This window comes from Amyelois transitella, chromosome 11 (assembly GCF_032362555.1).
Source record: "Amyelois transitella isolate CPQ chromosome 11, ilAmyTran1.1, whole genome shotgun sequence".
Lineage (NCBI taxonomy): Eukaryota > Metazoa > Arthropoda > Insecta > Lepidoptera > Pyralidae > Amyelois > Amyelois transitella.
The window spans coordinates 6682349-6701654 of NC_083514.1; the positions used below are offsets into that span (position 1 = coordinate 6682349).

At 38.8% G+C, this 19306-nt stretch overlaps 1 protein-coding gene across 1 annotated transcript in view; it reads left to right on the top strand.

The window, feature by feature from the left end:
- LOC106135046 (zinc finger homeobox protein 3) overlaps positions 1–19306 on the top strand; it is a 51318-nt gene that overhangs the window by 26487 nt on the left and 5525 nt on the right. Inside the window, exons 2-3 of the mRNA XM_013335218.2 lie at positions 8325–11091; positions 14915–17604. Of these exons, the coding sequence (XP_013190672.1) occupies positions 8361–11091; positions 14915–17604 (5421 nt within the window). The 5' untranslated portion in view covers positions 8325–8360. The remainder of the gene's footprint in view (positions 1–8324; positions 11092–14914; positions 17605–19306) is intronic.

Sequence of the window (19306 nt, forward strand, 5' to 3'; positions counted from 1 at the left end):
TGCCTATTTAGCACATTTTCAATAGGTAATTATATTGCGGTAGAATAACGATAGGTTTTGATAAATAATGTCTTTTAACGTATTTCCTCGTTTCACTAATAATTACATATTGAAATAAAAACCAATTCACCCTTTTTTCATGTTCTTGAATTTAAGGCTTTACCTCTTCAAGAAAACAATATCATGGTTCAGCTGAAAGATAAAACGCAGAACTCTTAATTTGACATATCTCCCTTCCACCAGCACATTGCGGATCCATGGATACCATATACTAAGTCGTCGTAAATAAATAAAAGATGTCTGAGCCCGCGATACTTCTCAAATTGAATATTAGATTGAAATTACGCGCTCGGGCGGCTCGCTCCGCGGCTTTTGTTACGCGAATGATACATAAAGCGCGCGCGCATACAAACAGCAATAAGAATTTTAAATTAGCATTCTTTTTGTGTTCGCCACCCCACGCTACCCGCACCCCGTCTTAATAATATGGAGAAATTGAGTTGTTATACACCCTTTTCGGAGGAGGCGCGGGTGCAACGGCACACCTCGTGGAGAAAGAAGCCTTTTTGTAATTGAATTTAGATATTCTCCTCCGGGTTACTGGGGAGGCGCCCGCTAGTTCTGCGAATGGGAAACATGTAAATGTGGCGATATGAAATTCTCGAGTCGACGCGACTGTGTCGTATGTTATTATTGCTAGGGTTATTCTATTCATATTTTCTTTGTTTAGTTAACCAGGCATAGAATATAATGGAGATTGTCATATGCTAATTTATTGATGAGTTGAAGGCCTAATGTATAATTTAGGTAAACAGAATTACAATGATTTTTATCTTTGCTTTGAATCTCGGTTCTATCATTAAGCCAAATAGCTGAACGTGGCCATTCAGTCTTTTCAAGACTGTTGGCTCTGTCTACCCCGCAAGGGATATAGACGTGATCATATGTATGTATGTATGTATGTTTATCTTTGCTAAAATTAGCACGAACATCACATCTAATTCTATGCCTGTGATGCTAGCTAAAACTTGTTTTTATCACATTACTCGTAAAAGTCAAGATCTACAGACAAAACTGTACCCTTTCTTTCTAGATAAACATTGTTAAACATTATCATGTCACTGATTTTGAAAAACATTTGAAACAATTCATCGTCCGTCTAAAATATGTTCTATTAATTTGATGAACCTTCCAAGAAGCAACGTTGTTACGATACTGGTATGTAATTACAGAAGGCTATTAACATCGTCCGTGTACAAACATGGCGGTTGATTGTGGGTTTCGTTTTAATTGCGCACACGCATCCCGATGGCGAGTTAGACCTCTCACACTGATTTGAGCCTGCATCGTGAAAATCGTGAGAACATTAATTACTTATTGATTTTTCGGACGATAACTACGAACCAAACCGAGCCGAAAAGGCTTCTCATTACCGGTGATTGAGATTCAGTTTGGAATCAAAATTCCATCAAACTATAGACAACCAAACCGTAGTCAAACATATTCTGGCGTTCCCAGTCACACATTAAAATCATTGACGGGGAAGGAAAATTTAATTCTATTGTCAACTGCAAATTAAGTAACAACTTAGAATGTGGCGAGCGGTGAGGCTAAATAATTATCCATTCAAATTCTGTCAACGATTTCGGCCGAGTTCCCACAATTAAGACTCACCCCATTCCCATCCTAAAATGACATTAAATAATGGTTAAGTAAGCTAATTTTACAGTTGCTAGTGAAGATAAAGTGGACCCCCCTTCAGAGAGTCATTATAGCTTGAACACATTATCTGCCACGATTGAATTTTCGTCTTAAATCTCCATCATAATTGTTCCCATACTACAATTTGTTGATGATTGTTGGGCAACATCTGAAAGCAAAAAAAAACGTAAAACTAGAAATATCTGAAATTCTTAAGGAAGGTTATCTTGCTGACGTCAGTGAAAATCTTAAGCAGATATAATCAAGATCGCTTCTCGAAGGTTCAGATAAAATTTCTTGTTTCAAATGATCCATAGGAAGTGGTAACATCTACTATTGGTAAAAAAACCTCAGCAAAATTAAAAATAAAGCAATCATTGGAATTAACATTAATGATAATGACACATTGAACCTACAGTCGGCGTCACGCTCATCCCAGAGAAATAAGATTAGAACTAATTTGAAGTCTTTGAAAATTATAGACTTATGAAGCGGCGCGGATGGCGGATGTCGCGCGACGGAGCGGTGTGGCGCCGGCGCAGCCAAAACCGCACGTCATTGTTTTTTATACTCTGCCCCGAGGCATCGAGATCCTATCCGACCTCGGTCACTAATTAATTATTTCACAAGTATCGATCATTAATTACAGACGACCGACCGATCGCATCCAGACGTTACCTTCTTAATGATTCCCAACAATTTGTCGATCGTAATTATCCAACAAATCACACGGAAAAAAACGAATAATAATTTCGAAATTTTAACACGATCGAAGCATTATCCCGTGTAGGCATTAATAGCAGAAAGCATCGAGATCGAATCAATCTTAATCTTGTACAGAAACGTAATCCAGATTTATTTATGACGGAGAGCGCGTGTGCTATTATGCTCGTCTGCGGCAATTTGCCTCGGAAATTGTCTTAATCGGCCGCTCAAGGGACTATTTATGTATAATTATTTCCAAATTCGAACACAGCGTTTGATGCCTTTCCGCTCTCTTTGAGTTCTTCGACAAAAAAGTCATCTGTTGCAACAATTAAGCGAAGAAAAAATAGAAATAAGTATCGAAGGGTCCAATAATTACAGGCGAAAATTGACGGTTCCTAAGCAGAGTCGGTTGAATGGCGCCTGTCAGGTTACCTGCAGTCTTCACGCAATGCTTGTCCTCTAAGCTTCCACTCACGAACATCCAGATTTTTAGAAACGATTTAGATCCAGACTAAAAACCATTTAGAAATATTTATTTCAACTAGACAATAATTGGCTAATTTCTTATCACTTGAACGATAGCTTAAAATTCCAACATTGCCCCTTCCTTTCTTTTTAAATCTTTGATTCTTTTGTAAAATTTTGTTGAATACGCAAACACTCATTTTGGGTTAATTAAAGTGCCAAATTAGCGGCAAGCCAAATTGCTGTTCGTTAATCACACACGTTTCGCATTACATGTCTCGAACACATTGTAATTACAAACACACAATTTCACAAATTTGCATTGTCACTTACGTCAGTAATTAGAGAGTTTTAATTATAGCTTTCACTTTAAAGATTTTTCATCTATTCCTACATTGACAAGTCAAGTAACTAATGACAAGTACGGAAGTACAATGTCATTAGTTAATTCAGAGACTACAACTAAATAATTTGTGTCTTTTGAGTGTCGTTGGTTGCGAAAATTCTTCTTGGAATTTCACTTACAACAAAAGACGTTTAAGGAATCTAATGAGATTCGCTTACTCTTAACTTGCCTTTAAGATTCGTGTCGAACATAGCTATTACTGCATCGTCGGCGCTTCAGCCAGCGCATTCGCTGCAAAAAGGGCCATTCCCATCGACTGGGTTCAGAACTATTACCATTAATGAAGGTTTAAAGTTAAACCCTAACGGTGGACATTGTCAGAAGCGATCCTTACCATGTAGTAGCTGAGCATCTCCATCTTTCCCACGTCTAACGAGACTACCTCCATTACGTACCGCGTTTTACATACATTCTCTCCACTTATTATCAATGTATTAAGTAAATCGTTCTCTCAGACTTCGCTCAATTTTATTTCCATTAATCGTTTTTCGACATTTTCGGTACGGTGCCTGACAACGTCGGCTTAATACCTTATTTATTGTAATTCCTCGCGCCGACTTAGTAGATGTTGTTTAATGCGCTTTTACGATGTTTCGTGAAGAAAGCAGTCTGGGGTAATTATTTAGCAGTGTTCTGCGGTTTCGTGGGGCGAGCGGCCGCTGAGTTAATGAGGGCCCCATAATAACCGACGATTATTAATATGGACGTAGTTTACCGCGGTTCTTGTTATGGCACATCCCGGTCTCTACAAAGTTCACTGTTTGCTCTTAAAAATATTATTTTCATCAAACTTCATGATTCTTTAATCAATATCACTATGTTAAGTTTAATGTATCAGCCAATTAATTGTACTTTAAACTTAAACTGGAAGTCTGACTGGACTAGTCAGCAAATGTCGCAGTAACTTAGCAAATACAGTAAATTCTAATACGAATGTGATCTGTGACTCACGATTTCCCCTTTCTATTGCAGTAATAAGACTACTGATTCAATGTGTAAGTTGCCTCTAATTAGAAGATTAATATTATTTTATGTTGGCTTAAACCATTTTGGTGTTATAACGGTCTTAATTTCACTTCCATTGAATTTCCTTAAGTCAAGTATCATCTGTAAAATTATTATTGATTAGCTTTCTCTTTAAATAAACAAGTTGGATTAGTATGTGATCTTGCTGATTACTGTTCGTAAATTGGACATTGACAAAAGCAACATTCATTCGTTCCTATCAACCTATCAATAACATTGTGGGAGCCTCATTAATGAATTGAAAAGCGCACATCTTCATTATGACGAACTTGATAACTATTGTAGAAGAGTAATACTGATGCGGGTGCATTCAATGTGTGCGCATAATGTTCAATGTGTGCGTAAGCGCACTGTCGATACAGGCAAATTGCGTCAGTGTCGGCGCACACTCCCGCAATAATTTCCGCCGTAGTTTTCTCACGCTCACACACTCATGTTTACGTGTAATTTGCACTCGACGTTATAACATTTGTTTGTGTGCGAGTTTATCGGAAATTAGTTCTGCAGGAATAGGGCTATTGGTGGAAATTGACAACACCACTGATTGAAACGATGGGAATCTGAGCACGTGTGCCCACATTAAACATTCACTACATTGAATGCCACTTAGAGCCACTTGCAAAATACAAATTATAGTCACATTACTTTGCCCTTTTGATTATGAATTTGTTATTTTCATTATACACTTTTCGCGTAAGTAGGCGTTTCTTGTTGCTATCACTCCTATAGTTAAAGCGACACCAGTTCCTAGCTTTATATTACTAAAAAGAGTTCCTTCAAATTAATTTGTCGTATTATTATACGACAAATTAATAATAATAGATTCTAATAATATTTTCTTGAGGAAATCACTATTAAAATTAATCATGCTAGAATTGCATACTCGTACTATTGTTATCCGGCGTCCAAACATAAGAATCTTACTTCACAGTATGCTTGAGTGATCTTTTCAAAACAAAGCAAGATTTCGAAAGGAATTATTCTCATGTAAATTGAAAAGCTGATAGTACTTCGTATTTATTTATTTTTTTGTAACGCAGTCTGTTTTAAACGAGTAAATAAGATATGTTATTCTTATAAGAAAATTTTCTAATTCCTTTTAGAAATATTTGTAATGGATTCTTTATCAATTGTGAAGCCAAAACGCAGTCCAATAAGATCTAGATATCTACACTTAAAACATATCAGCAAATTATAGCATTACCGACCATTCACCTCGCAGGATAATTACCAGCTCTTTGCATAATTTCCATCCACATTAGCACAGCGAAATGATCTACAGATTGCCACGACGTTCGAGAACCACAATAATTATGCCGAAGTAATTATTACTCTTTTTTACTTTGTCACCTGATAATTCATCGTAATTGTTCTTCCCATCTATGTCTGTATAATAATCTTGAGTGCTTACTTTTTTAATCATGTACCTAGATGTTTTCAGTATAACAATTTTTATTATCATTTTAATAATACTTCCAAACTCATAAGAATCCTATGTGATTTTTGTTACATTCTAAAGTTTAAACAGCATTTTTTTATGTTGAACCTCATAAAAATTTGTCTTGCAGAAATATTATATGCATAACAGGTAAATGAAGAAAAAAGTACATAACTACCATATACCGATAGGCCAATCAGGTAGCCTATTCCTTCTAACCAAACACAGGTAATATTTGTTGAAAATAGTTACTCCAATCACAAACCAATAATAAAAAAGGTGTTACATTTTTTTTGTAAGTAGTTCCAATGTCTCTATTGTTACCAATGACTTTATGGCTCAAGTAAGTAGGACTACTAAAGTCAGCTGTGTCCTGTGCCATTATTGCTCTGAACACGTAGATCTACCCCGCGTAAGGAAGTAACCTACTTGCACATATTTATATGATCCTATTTGTCTAACCGCTTATGCTTCGTCCATATACTTCATATGTTTTCATATTTGATTATAACGAATAGATTTAAAAATGAATACAACTATTTTGATGACATTCGCTATTAATAGAGACTGGATTTTCATAGAGTAACATATTTAACTACAGTTCATTCATTCATGAGAGAAACAGTTTTTAACATCGGTAAATTGATTACAGAACGAATCAATTTACCAACGGATTTGATACCTAGAACAAGGTGTTTCATTCAGGGTATCAAATCAACAGTCGTTCTGGTAAATATTGACATAAGCGATTATTTATCAATAATTTCAAGGGCCTCGCGACGGTTAAATGTGTAAACAGTAGGTGCGGTCGTCCATGTAAATTACATGCAAGGACTTATGATATATGCCTATCTAATTTAAATTCAAAGTTTATCATTGTTGTCCACATCCTGTCCAATGCTAATTTTGGTGTTAATTTCATGTATTATCGCGTCCGCATCGTTCATTAGTCCATGTGATGTGATTAATGCATTGCGCAAGTCTATTACTCAACTTAATTCATTCGAATGTCTTAATTGTTTTTATATAAGGAAAATTTTCAACGATTTACAGAATATGACAGTTTATCACTGTGAGTCATTGGCTTGGTCAAATAATTTGATCATTGATTGAACCTATACGTTTAACATTTAGCAATACAATGTTTTTCATATTTTATGTTAGATCAATTTCACGCTCATAAAATTTATTACAATTTTTAATTTCACGGCTAATGTAGATCACTTTCTCCATACGTGATCGTAATTTCTTATTATTGATTATCTACGAGTACCTATGTTGATGATTTGAGTAATCATCTATCATGTGACAAGCTTCAATGATTATCTTTTCCTGTCAACTAAATAAATATATTATTGTACCCTCGTTACACATTTGTGGAACATGTATATGATAGCGACTAAGATAACAGAGATGACGGCTTAATCTTACCCTTTTAACGAATTTTCATTCTAGATTACCTGATTTTATCAAACCGGCATCATCCACAGTTCTTCGATTAAATGCCTCTGTAGTAAGGTTTAAAATAGAATGGCAATTTTCCGAGAGCAAATTCATATTTTGTTAAGTTTCAAGTAGGTATGTCGGTTTCTTAATTGTAAATATGTCACTATTGACATGGTTGACAGCTGTCATTCGTATAAATGATCGCAGTTGTTTGTGCTTATAGCAGATAGATAAGCAATGATTATCGGGTATTTTAATTTAAGACGGGATATTTACCCAATAAGATTAGATAGGTACTTTACTGTGGGAATCATTGTATCGTGTAGGTACCAAATTAATAAGTGTTGTACAAATATGCGGAAATATATTTCGTAATTGTTAGTCTTTAAACTTTTCAACTGCATGTAATAGACTTGTACTTTTAAGTCTGATATCAGATTTGTACCTAGTAATTAATTTTAATAAAGGTATTCAGGCGATGGGCTAGTAACCTTGCACTATTTGAATCTCAATTCTATCATTAAGCCAAATAGCTGAAAATGGCCTATCAGTCTTTTTAATACTGTTAGCTCTGTCTACCCCGCAAGAGATATAGACGTGATTATATGTATGTATGGTATTTAATTTTTGCACTAACATCGGTCTCGTTGATTGATCATGAACGATTGAAAATTTACGGGGTCAATATAACAAATAAACAAGGGAAAACAAAACGAGCGATAAAGCCAAATGATTGACCCACCCATTTCCGGTGCGACTGCTCGATACAAATAGTATTGAATGGTCACCTTTGGCTAACTGGGCGAATCTGACCCGTGAGAAACCACTTCTGCTGTGCTTACTCTTCGGAACGACATGTTAGCAAAATGAAACACGTGTCATTGATGTCCTTGTTCATTCTCATTAATACGCTCACGACAATGTAGCAATATTTAAATATGAATTCGACGTTGGTTTTTTTTCATTAGAAGAGGCTTCGATTGTCTGATAAGAGTAATCGAGGACATCTAGTTTATTGTTAAAATCTGTTGTATTAAAATCATATGACCCCCTTAGCTGAAGATTATTCACCAAACATATTTGTATTATTGCATGTTGTTATAATTTTGTTCAATGAAGTCTGTCTTGTTACAGGAGAGCATGTGATGCCGGCCTTTGACGCCCGGCGCCATGCCCACGCCGCTGCAGCCCGGCGGCCCCGCTAGCGGCCCGCCCCCGGAGCGCAAGCGGCGCCGCAAGCGCGACGATCCGCAGAGTTCAGCCGCTCTAGAGCCCGACGACGACGACGGCGACATGAGTCCCGAAGAGGAGCCGCGCAACGTACCGGCGGCACCTGCGGCTCCCACGCCAGCGCCATCCTCTGCTCCTGCTCCCACATCGCCACCCGCCGCCCCTGATGCAGTCGATCTCACTTCCAGACGAGATTCGCCGCCGCTCTCCTCAGACGTAGAGCGGTTTGACGGCAAAATCGTCTACAACCCTGATGGATCTGCCTACATCATTGAAGACCCAGAACTGTCAGAGGGCGAAGCTAGCATACCAGACTTACCCAAAATCGAGCCTGGGTGCATTGTCGATAGTCGCGACAGCAATGTGGTCGAGAAACAACTTGAATTTCCTCAAATAGCTAGCGCGTTTTATGTATCACGGAACCCCTCGTTATATGGAGCACTCTATGGAAGACTGGCCGCAGAAAGAGCACGTGCGAGACCCGATGCACCTGTAATGCATAGCTACCGAGTGTTTAGTTTTCGTGGAGGGAAAGACGCTCCTAGGCCACCATCTCCACCTGCAGAGTGTCCTGTCAGCGTGCCAGTCAAACCTATTCTTATGTGTTTTATATGTAAATTAAGTTTTGGTTATGCTAAATCCTTTGTGGCTCATGCACAATCGGACCACAGTTTATCATTACTTGACTCTGAAAGGGACGCGTTATCAAGAGAAAATGCTTCTGCTATAATTCAATGTGTTGGAAAAGATAAAGAACCATTAGTATCATTTTTAGAACCTGTTGGTGCTGCAGCACCTCCTCGAGCATCTGCTTCTGGAAGCCCTGCAAATATGTCTGAACTATCAAGTCCATCCATCGATAAACGACCAGACATGATGACTCCGGATAGAGACAATGATTCGATGTTACCCAATGGTACATGTGATGATAGAAGGCCCAGCCCTAACACTTGGAGACCGCCAAGATCATTAGCCGAATCGATGGTACCCCAACATTCTTTGATCTCTGTGGCTCATCCTCATACAATTAACGCATCAGTACAACAAAGGGTTAGTCCTAATTCATCTCCGCCTTTCCAAGCGACTCCACCAGCTTTTCTGTCAGGCACAACGATAGGAGTTTGCCCTGACCATCTCGGAGGGCGGCCGTCTGGTGCTGATTGCCCGAAATGTGAACTGATTCTTAATTCTGGAAGATTAGGGGGGCCATTAGCTGGCATGCATAGTAGAAATTCATGTAAAACGCTGAAATGTCCGAAGTGTAACTGGCACTACAAATACCAAGAAACCTTGGAAATTCATATGAAGGAAAAACATCCAGAGGCCGAGACGAGTTGCATATATTGTATAGCGGGTCAACCGCACCCTAGGCTAGCACGCGGTGAAACTTACACCTGCGGGTACAAACCCTACCGCTGTGAAGTGTGCAATTACTCAACTACGACGAAGGGTAATCTAAGTATACATATGCAATCAGATAAGCATTTAAATAATATGCAGGAATTACAAAATGGAGGCAATCCAGGTGAGAGCAGTCTACCTCCAGCTCCTCAACATACTCCACCGGGAGTACATAAACCTCCACTTCCTCATCATTCGCCATTAGGGCAAAAACCGAAACCTACATTTCGGTGTGATGTTTGCAATTATGAAACAAATGTGGCACGTAACCTTAGAATACACATGACATCAGAGAAGCATACGCATAACATGCTTGTATTACAACAAAACGTAAAACACATGCAGACGCTGTCAGCATTACATCACAGGCAACAAAGTCAACAACAACTTGAGAGTTTATTGCATTTTCACAGTAGTGATGCTCCTCCACCAAATCCCGAAGCAGCATTAGCGGACATGGCATACAACCAAGCCCTGATGATTCAGCTTATGACTGGGGGCCCGGGTCCATCCCCACCAGAACTTGGTGCTCACCTAGATGTTGGTTTAAATCCAGAAGCCATGGAACCACCGCCAGAACCAGCGGATCCTGAACCAGAGAGAACGTTCCATTGTTGTATATGCAATTGTTTCTCTACCGATTCCCTAGAAGCGCTCGGTCATCATTTAGCGCAGGACAGAACCAAGATAAGAGAACAAGAGATTTTGGCACTTGTAGCCGGTCATTACGTTTGCAAACTTTGCACATACAAAACTAATTTGAAAGCAAATTTCCAATTGCACTGCAAGACTGATAAGCATTTACAAAGGTTACAGCATGTAAATCATGTGAAAGAAGGTGGTCCACGGAATGAGTGGAAATTGAAATTTTGTGGTGGTGTTACCACTGGCGGTGCTGGCGTCGGTGGTGTCCAAGTGAGATGTTGTGCATGTGATTATTATACCAATTCTGCACACAAACTACAATTACACGCCGCTGGTGCTAGGCACGAGGCTGCTGCTCTTTTACTGAGGCATCTTCGTGAATGTGCTTCGCGAATTCCTCGAGAACGACCTAGAGTTTACCGCTGTGCTCTTTGTGGCTTCGGTGCCCCGCACCGACTACCTCTCTTGCAACATGTTCGTTCTGTCAAACATCTACAGATGGAACAAATACATCAACTGCAGAGGCGATCAGAAGGCAAAGATCCAACACCTGATGTCGCTGAACTATTCCAAGTCATCCCTCAACCAACCGAACTGCCGAGTCCGTTCGAACAACAAGAGACTGGTAAGTTTCCTTGTATATCTAGTTCGTAATGAAGAACTCAATCGAACCTCCTTAAACGATTGACATAAAATCACTATTGTTTCTTTTTATACTTCAGATATTTGTCTTTTCATGTTGTCTAGAGTGGCACCTAATAATTCCTTACTTGTTAGGTAATATTTCGCCAAGCGTGACTTCTCTATTGTCATCATAAACCAACTTCCTCGAGGCGTTGTCTGCGTAACTCACAGCTAATTGCAATTAGCGCTTTACAAATAAATCTTAAAAAAGTCCAAGAACGACAAGAAATAAATAAAAGTATTGGATGCGCTTGCGCTCACACCTTCACGAAATTAGTTCCGTTTTACCGGAGCGTCTAACTAGATGTCGTTGTTTCTATTTTTTGCTGGCATCAATATTGGTTTAGGAGAAATGTAACATTATTTATTACTTTACTACTAAAAACATTTCATAACATTTTATTCAATAAAGCGTAAAAATCCCATTAAAATTAATTCAAGCAAAACCATTACCGTGGTTCGTATCGATAAAGTAATACAGAATCGACTTATGAATGTGATTTCGAAACGTCACTATCGGTTTCCAATTTAAAGCGATTCGTTCCTTAATCAATTTTGTTCTGTGTTTTTTTACAAACTGAACTTCTTTCTGTGGATCGTGATAACTAATAATGTGCTTTGTATTAAATTATAAATACTGTGGAACGTGTACGTATACTAGTGTAGCTACTGGTTTATTGAATTGCCATATTCGTCATCGAAGGCTTAATTATCGCTCGCCTCGTGACCATCACTACGTGTTCAAGCTAAGGAGCAATCTCCATTTTGAGCGATGAGCATTTAGCAGAGAATTCGTAATCACAATAATGAGATAATTACACACGGACAAAATTTAATTTAAAGCGCGCAACATTAGAACAGGTTTCTTTAATAACGTACGCCTTACACGGTGTCGCTAGAGTCGGTTGCTGTCATTGGTCGGAGGCGACTCCGCCCCGCGAGCGAGGGAGACGGAAAGAAGATTTGAATTGAGAACGCGAATTTTCCATAAGTACCGCACGCGGGACAATGACTCGTATTACGTATGTGGCCGTCGCGCATTAAGGATGATTGCCCCTTGTGATGAGGCAGCTACATCATCGCACAATGTCACGCGGCCGCATCTCTGTCGCATGTTTATGGCTACGGTGAAATACGATAAACTCCAAGAGAAATGTGGAGGCGAAAGAAATCCGGCTTATACCATTGTGCACTTCATGTTTATGCTTATTACTTATTTTCACCTTATTGAGCGAGGTTCTCCGTGCTGTAAATGGTACCCAAAATTACACACATGCAAGTCAACATTTAAAGTCGATTTCTAGAAGTAAATTTGAATTCTACAAATTTGATTTCCTGTCAATATAGTATTTAAGTGTCGATGTTTTCATCATTTTTTTCAAGGACTAGGTTCTACCACACACACTCACACACACATATATCCCTTGCGATGTAGACAGAGCCAACAGTCTCGTAAAGACTGAAAAGCCACGTTCAGCTGTATGGCTCATTGATGGAATTGAGATTCAAATAGTGATAGGTTGCTAGCCCATCGCCTAACTCAAGGACCCCCATGTTTAGGTATAATCCTAACCCTTAGTTCCTTTTACGACATCCATGAAAAAGAGAGGGAAGGGTCTTATTCAAAAATGCCAGAAACCACACAACACTAATCTTTGAAACTCTTATGGGCGTTTTAATCTATCCTATGAAATTATATAATTACGTAATATAAGTATCAGGTTAACTATCTTGTTTGTAAGCGTTTCTCGATACGGTATTAAATTTTAATTTTTAAATCGTAACTTATTTACAACACTTTCTTTTAAAATCCGCATTAGAATAGTCTTAGAAAACAAGAATAGAGACGTCAAACTTATAAAACACCCCAATTTGGGCGGAAATTATTCATTACATTTTGTTCTATTCGTAGCATTAATTCAATGAGAAACTAATAAAACCGGTTTGGCCGCTGTAAGTACCGTAATGCATATCAACAAAACAAAATTTTTTGCTAACTATTTCTTCTTTCTACACAAAACAAAAGTCATAAATATTATCTATGTCCTATCTCAACAAAACATAACTTTTCATTAGCAAGATTAACCATTTTGAGACCCCAAAAACATAAACAACGATAATTAAATTAAAATTTTAATATTCAGTCTTAAATATCCGAAGAGCTGAAAGACAGTAAAATATTCAGCCCTATTGTATCACTGACGCCACATTGTAAAAATTCTGACCTAAATCTCGCGCAACAAAAATCGCTACACAATACCTACTTTACGACGCTATAACGATGTGGTGTTTTCTAAGAGAAGGGTCTTCCTCCATTGACAAAAAGTGATCGTATTTGTGCAGTCCTTGCTTTACCTGGATATTGTTCTACGCCCGTTCTTACCAGATGTACGGGCGACGAGTCTCCATAAATAAATTACTCACTGGTCAATCTTGAATAAGGGTCAGTTGCGCTATGATTATTATTACTGGGATTTACTTAACCCTCCCTTTCATTAGGTGTAACCGTTGCGACTGTTAAAACTATAGAACGGGTTCCAAAACAGGGGCAACTGGTTTCAAGTCTGCTGGACTGTGAGATAATTTCGTGTTTTAATTAATTGAAAAAAATTAATTCCCCTAGGCGTTTTGCATGTTTTTTGTTGTCTTATTGTGTTATATTGTCATTTGTTTCTGAGATAGCAGATGATACGATGAATATTATTATTATTTTTAATACTTTATTGTGTCTCAAAGGTACAATCGATGAACTTAATGCTAATATAGCATTCTCTACCAGTCAAAGAATTAATATATTAGATCTGTAATATTATTTAAAATTAATTATTTTATATTATTACCATATCTAGCAAATTCCTCAGAGAACTTTGGTATAAATAAACGATGTTTATGAATAAGTAGGAATTAACTATGTGATTCCGTTCTGTTAGAACCGAACGAGACTACATGCATTATCCAGGTAACAATTTCTTGGATATTAAATGAGAATGGAAAACTTTATTCATCGTATTCATAGATTTTTTTGTTAAAATCTTACTTAAAATAATACAAAAGCTGGATGGACAACTGCTCTAATAATATACTCGTAATTGTAGCGTTACATTAACGAATCTGCTCCCCACATCGGTTTCTTTCACCTTCCTTATTTGAGCGTAAACAATAAGGGCCAGCTTCTTTCACACGCTGCCGCGGACTTATCCCTGGTCAAATAATAATTGCACTCTCACATATCTTCCATACAACTGTCTCACTCGCACTTTAAGCCACATACATCAACTCTCCCGAATGCATTTGATACGATGCGAAACGAAATATTCGAAACCTTTTGTAATAATGAACAATGATTGTTTGCTCGTCCTGTATCTCCTTTGTGTGCAAAATTACAATATACTTGTTACGTTAGCAATAATACAGCTGAATGTGTGCGTATGGGATGGATAGGATACGATACCTTTGTCTTGCCGGGACATCGCAAACAAAAAGAGACCTACTAATAATATAAAAGCGAAGAATTTTATTTTTAACTTCAATTCAGTAAAGTAACAAACGTTCAAACCGAACAATAGGGATCTTCATTTATAGAAATAATCTTTTTTGTAGATAAATCTCATGTGGACGTAAATAAAATTACGGTGTAAATTTGTATTCGCCCATTTCTGCCGTAGATCTCGTTGAGGGAGGTTCGTTGTATGAATTTGCTTTGCATTAATTTTGTGCATTTATTACGAGCTTAAGTTTTGACATTGTTTTTATTTTGTCAACAGAAACAAAGGAACCTATCGATCAGAAACCTGAATTAACTCAAGAGCAAAAAATGATGAGATTTTTGGAACAACATCAACAACAACAGCAGCAGCACCAGCAACAATCTCAACAACAAAATCAACAATCTCCTGGCGATAGAGAAGATGAAAGAGAAACGCCTGGACCACATGCATGTCCATATTGCAATTTTAGTTGTGGTACTGAGGCTCGCTTACATGCCCATGTATCTACCATACATGGCGACACAGTAAGGCATTTTATCTGCCCGCTTTGTCAGGACGCATTCAAGGAGCGTCCGGCTCTTGAGAGACATGTAATGCAAATTCATTCCGTCAACTCAGAGGGTCTACAACGGCTGTTGTTACTTGTCGATCAAAGTCACTGGCTAAATGGTGGAACTCAACAACGAGATGAATCAAGACAAGGAGATGAAGACCGGGAGATATCCTCGCCTCGTTCAGAAGGCAGCGCAGACGGCGAGATGGAACGATGCTCAACATGCAACCGCACATTCCGGAATGTCGACGAACTTTGTCAACATCAGAATGAATCCGGCCATTTAGAATTAAAACAAACACCGCAAGGCCCCGGATATGTGTGTTGGAAAAAAGGATGCAATCGTTACTTTGACGCCGCACACGCCCTACAAAATCATTTCAGAGAGGCACATGCCCGAAATTCTATTGCAAACATGTCTGTATCGGAAAAACACGTGTATAAATACCGATGCAATCAGTGCAGTTTGGCTTTTAAAACTGTAGAAAAATTGCAGCTCCATTCACAATATCACGTGATAAGAGATGCCACCAAATGCGTTTTATGCGGTCGAAGCTTTAGATCAGTATTGGCGCTTCAAAAACATGTTGAAACTTCACACCCTGAACTCTCAGAGGAGGAATTAGCCGCTTTTAAACGTAGCCTTGCATCGAATCCCTTACTTCAAGCCGCTCAAGGTACGGCTTTGGACAATGCGACTGCTGAACTGTTTCGCAAAGAAGCTTTAAGAACACCCGATGACGACCTTGCGGATATGGAAGATAGAGATTCAAGCGCAACCGTCGCCGATGAATCTGCACATAACGATGCCGAAAATTCTGACGATTCCATTGTTTACAAAGACCAACAATTTTTAGAAGACTATCTGAACTCTCAGGCTATGGCCGAAGATTCATATAATGATCCTAACCGAAAATATAAATGTCATAGGTGCAAAGTTGCTTTCACACGACAATCTTATTTGACAGCCCATAACAAAACACTACTGCACAGGAAAGGCGAGAAATTGACATACCCAATGGAAAAGTATCTTGACCCTAATAGACCATTCAAGTGTGACGTATGTAAAGAGTCGTTCACCCAAAAGAATATTTTGCTGGTGCATTACAACAGTGTGAGTCATTTGCACAAATTGAAGCGCGCAATGCAAGAACAACAAAATAATAATAACCCTCCCGTTTCGCCTGGGGCGGGTTCCGCGCCGTCTAATTTGACTCTCACACCTAAGAGCACATCGAGCGAGGAAGATGACCGAAAACGCTATAAATGCAACATTTGCAAAGTAGCTTACACGCAAGGTAGCACCCTTGATATTCACATGCGGTCGGTGCTACATCAAACGCGGGCCGGGAAGTTACAGGAGCTCGCCGCGGCCGGACACGTTGATTTGACACGGCCTTTAGTAGAGCAGCCAGATAGAAACGACCCCGCTAAAATTTTACAAGACGTGTTGTCACCGAAAAATACATCACCTTCATCTACAAGTAGTGGGGGTCCGCGTTCCTCACCCCCCGCGCGGCCAGGTAGCCCGCGGTCCCCCCGCTCAGGTAACGCCGCGTGCGAACGTTGTCATGCTTCATTCCCAAACGGGGACCTTCTCGATGCACACCGTACAAACTCATGTCCCTTTAACGATGCGCGCGCGCACTCGCCATTAGGTGAATCTGAAGTAGCTGTTCTTGACGAGATGGTTGCCAAGGGCAATCCGCCCAAAAGAAACTCGCAAATGTATAAACAATTACTTGAAACCTTTGGTTTCGATCTCGTCATGCAATACAATGAAAATCAACGGCGAAAATTACAAGAGGAACGAGAAATGGCGCGAGCGCCGAGTCCTCCGCCACCACCACCTGAAGAAAAACCTCCAGATGGTGAAACGAAGTCGACGTGTCAACATTGTAACAAGGAATTTTCTAGTGTATTTGTGTTAAAGACTCATTGTGAAGAAGTGCATAAGGACAAAGTGCCCTTGGAGTTTTTAGAGCAATTTGCTGAACAGTTCAAATCGGAATACGAAAGGAAATCTGGTGCACCAAACTCGCCTCGTGCCGCGTCTCCTGCGCCGCAAGGCGACCGGTCTCCTTCTCCGCGAGGTGATAGTGCTTCGAATTTCAATGAAAATGGAAATGCGCAGAGTGAGGCGCAAGCCGGCGCTTTGCTGGCTGCGCAAGTACAAGAGATGCAGGCTGCGCTTAATATGTTACAACTTCAGCAGCAACTGGGCCAACTACATCCGATGGTCGCCCAGATGCTATCGCTGGGTTTACCACTAGGTCTGAACATGGGTGCACTAGCAGCCATGAATCTGCAGCCACCTCTGGTACCGCTGATGCTGCCTCCACCACCGTTCGACGGGATGCCCTTCGGACACGACGCTCAGATGAAACAACAACAAATTTTGCAGCAGCAACAGGTCAGTGGTGAATTTTTTGTTACGTCTTTATCCGTTACGGGGTTGACAGAGCAAATAGTCACAAATCTCATATGATAAGTTTATAACTTTTAACAATTGACTTTCATAGATATTACAGTAACATAACATATAAACACGTCTATGCGGGTATATACCCTTGCGGGGTAGACAGAGCCAACAGTGATCAAAAGACTGAAAGCCACGTTCAGCTGTTTACATTATATTTACAACCACAATACATATCTGCTCATACAAAAAGCTTTAATATACATTCGACCCATAGTTCGACCCATAGGGCACATTAATATGTGTTTATTGTTTGTATTGTACTTAATGGTCGTGTTTCAACATATATACATACATATATTTACGTCTATATCCCTTGCGGGGTAGACAGAGCCAACAACAGTCTTGAAAATACTGATAGGCCACGTTCAGCTGTTTGACTATTGAGTCATTGGGTGGAATTAAGATTCAAAAAGTGACAGGATGCTAGCCTATAGCCTAAAAGAAGAATCCAAAATTATAAGCCTAACTCTTAGTCGCTTTTTACGACATCCATTCGAACGAGATGATGTGGTGTGGTTGAAAAAAATATAAGGTGCCGTGTGGGATTACGGCATAAGAAAAGAGTAAGAAAGTTCTTATGCCGTAATCCCACACGGCACCTTTAATTTTTGCAATGTTTAGATTTTTGAAATGTTACGTCAAAAAATTTTGGACCTATAATATACCTATTCGTAAAATTTTTTGAAGATTATTTCAGTATAACGCGTGAAATTATTAGTTAGGATTTCTTTTAAAAAAAGATAAATTTGTCTGTATTTTAATAAAAATCCGCACAAAAAAAAGTTGTTGATTAGAATAAAATACTTTTGTTTAATAAAATACTTTTTCATATTATTTCGGAATAGTTTTGTCTGTATTGTGACAACAAAACACAAAAAAATACCATCAGACCTTATTTTAAAATATAATGCATAGGTACCAACCATGATTGACAAATATCTAGGAAAGTTCACTAATTATAGCGTAGCGTTTGGGTCTTTACACGTAAAGCTTTGTCTACCCCGCAAGAAATATAATCGTGATATTATAATTGTAATATCATATCTTAATATCATCTTCTTATATAGAGTGAAGGACATGACTGATTGATTGACTGACATGCCTGCCTATATACATATACATTTGATATTTGGCATGGCAGTTTCATATATGGTCGAGATGTGCAAAGGTTTACTCGAAATTCCAGCGGCAACTGAAATTAGCGGGATTTTTGTTTCACGCGGGAGAAGCAGAGTGTGCTCGAGTAGTTTGTTATTATTTCCGTCCAACTTTCAATCGTACTATTTATAAATACTACAGATATTTAACGGTCACATAACGAGTACCTACCTTCTAGTCGCTCGGTGACCACGTATCATTGTAACATGATTCGAAAAGTCAGAGATAAAATAAAGGTACGTTGCGTGCGCTTTTAATACCTGTAGTATTTATAAACAGCGAAACTTGAAAAAGTATCAATCGTTAATTCCAATTACAAATTTTATTCTAAAATAAGTTCAGCGGTTTAAACATGGCTTTTGTTTGCACAAAAAAATCCAAGGGTTTATTGTTACAACTCTAGGGTTGTATTAATACCAACGTCAGTATTATTATTTCAAGTTACCTGCTCATACTACCCTCTGAACGAATGAAG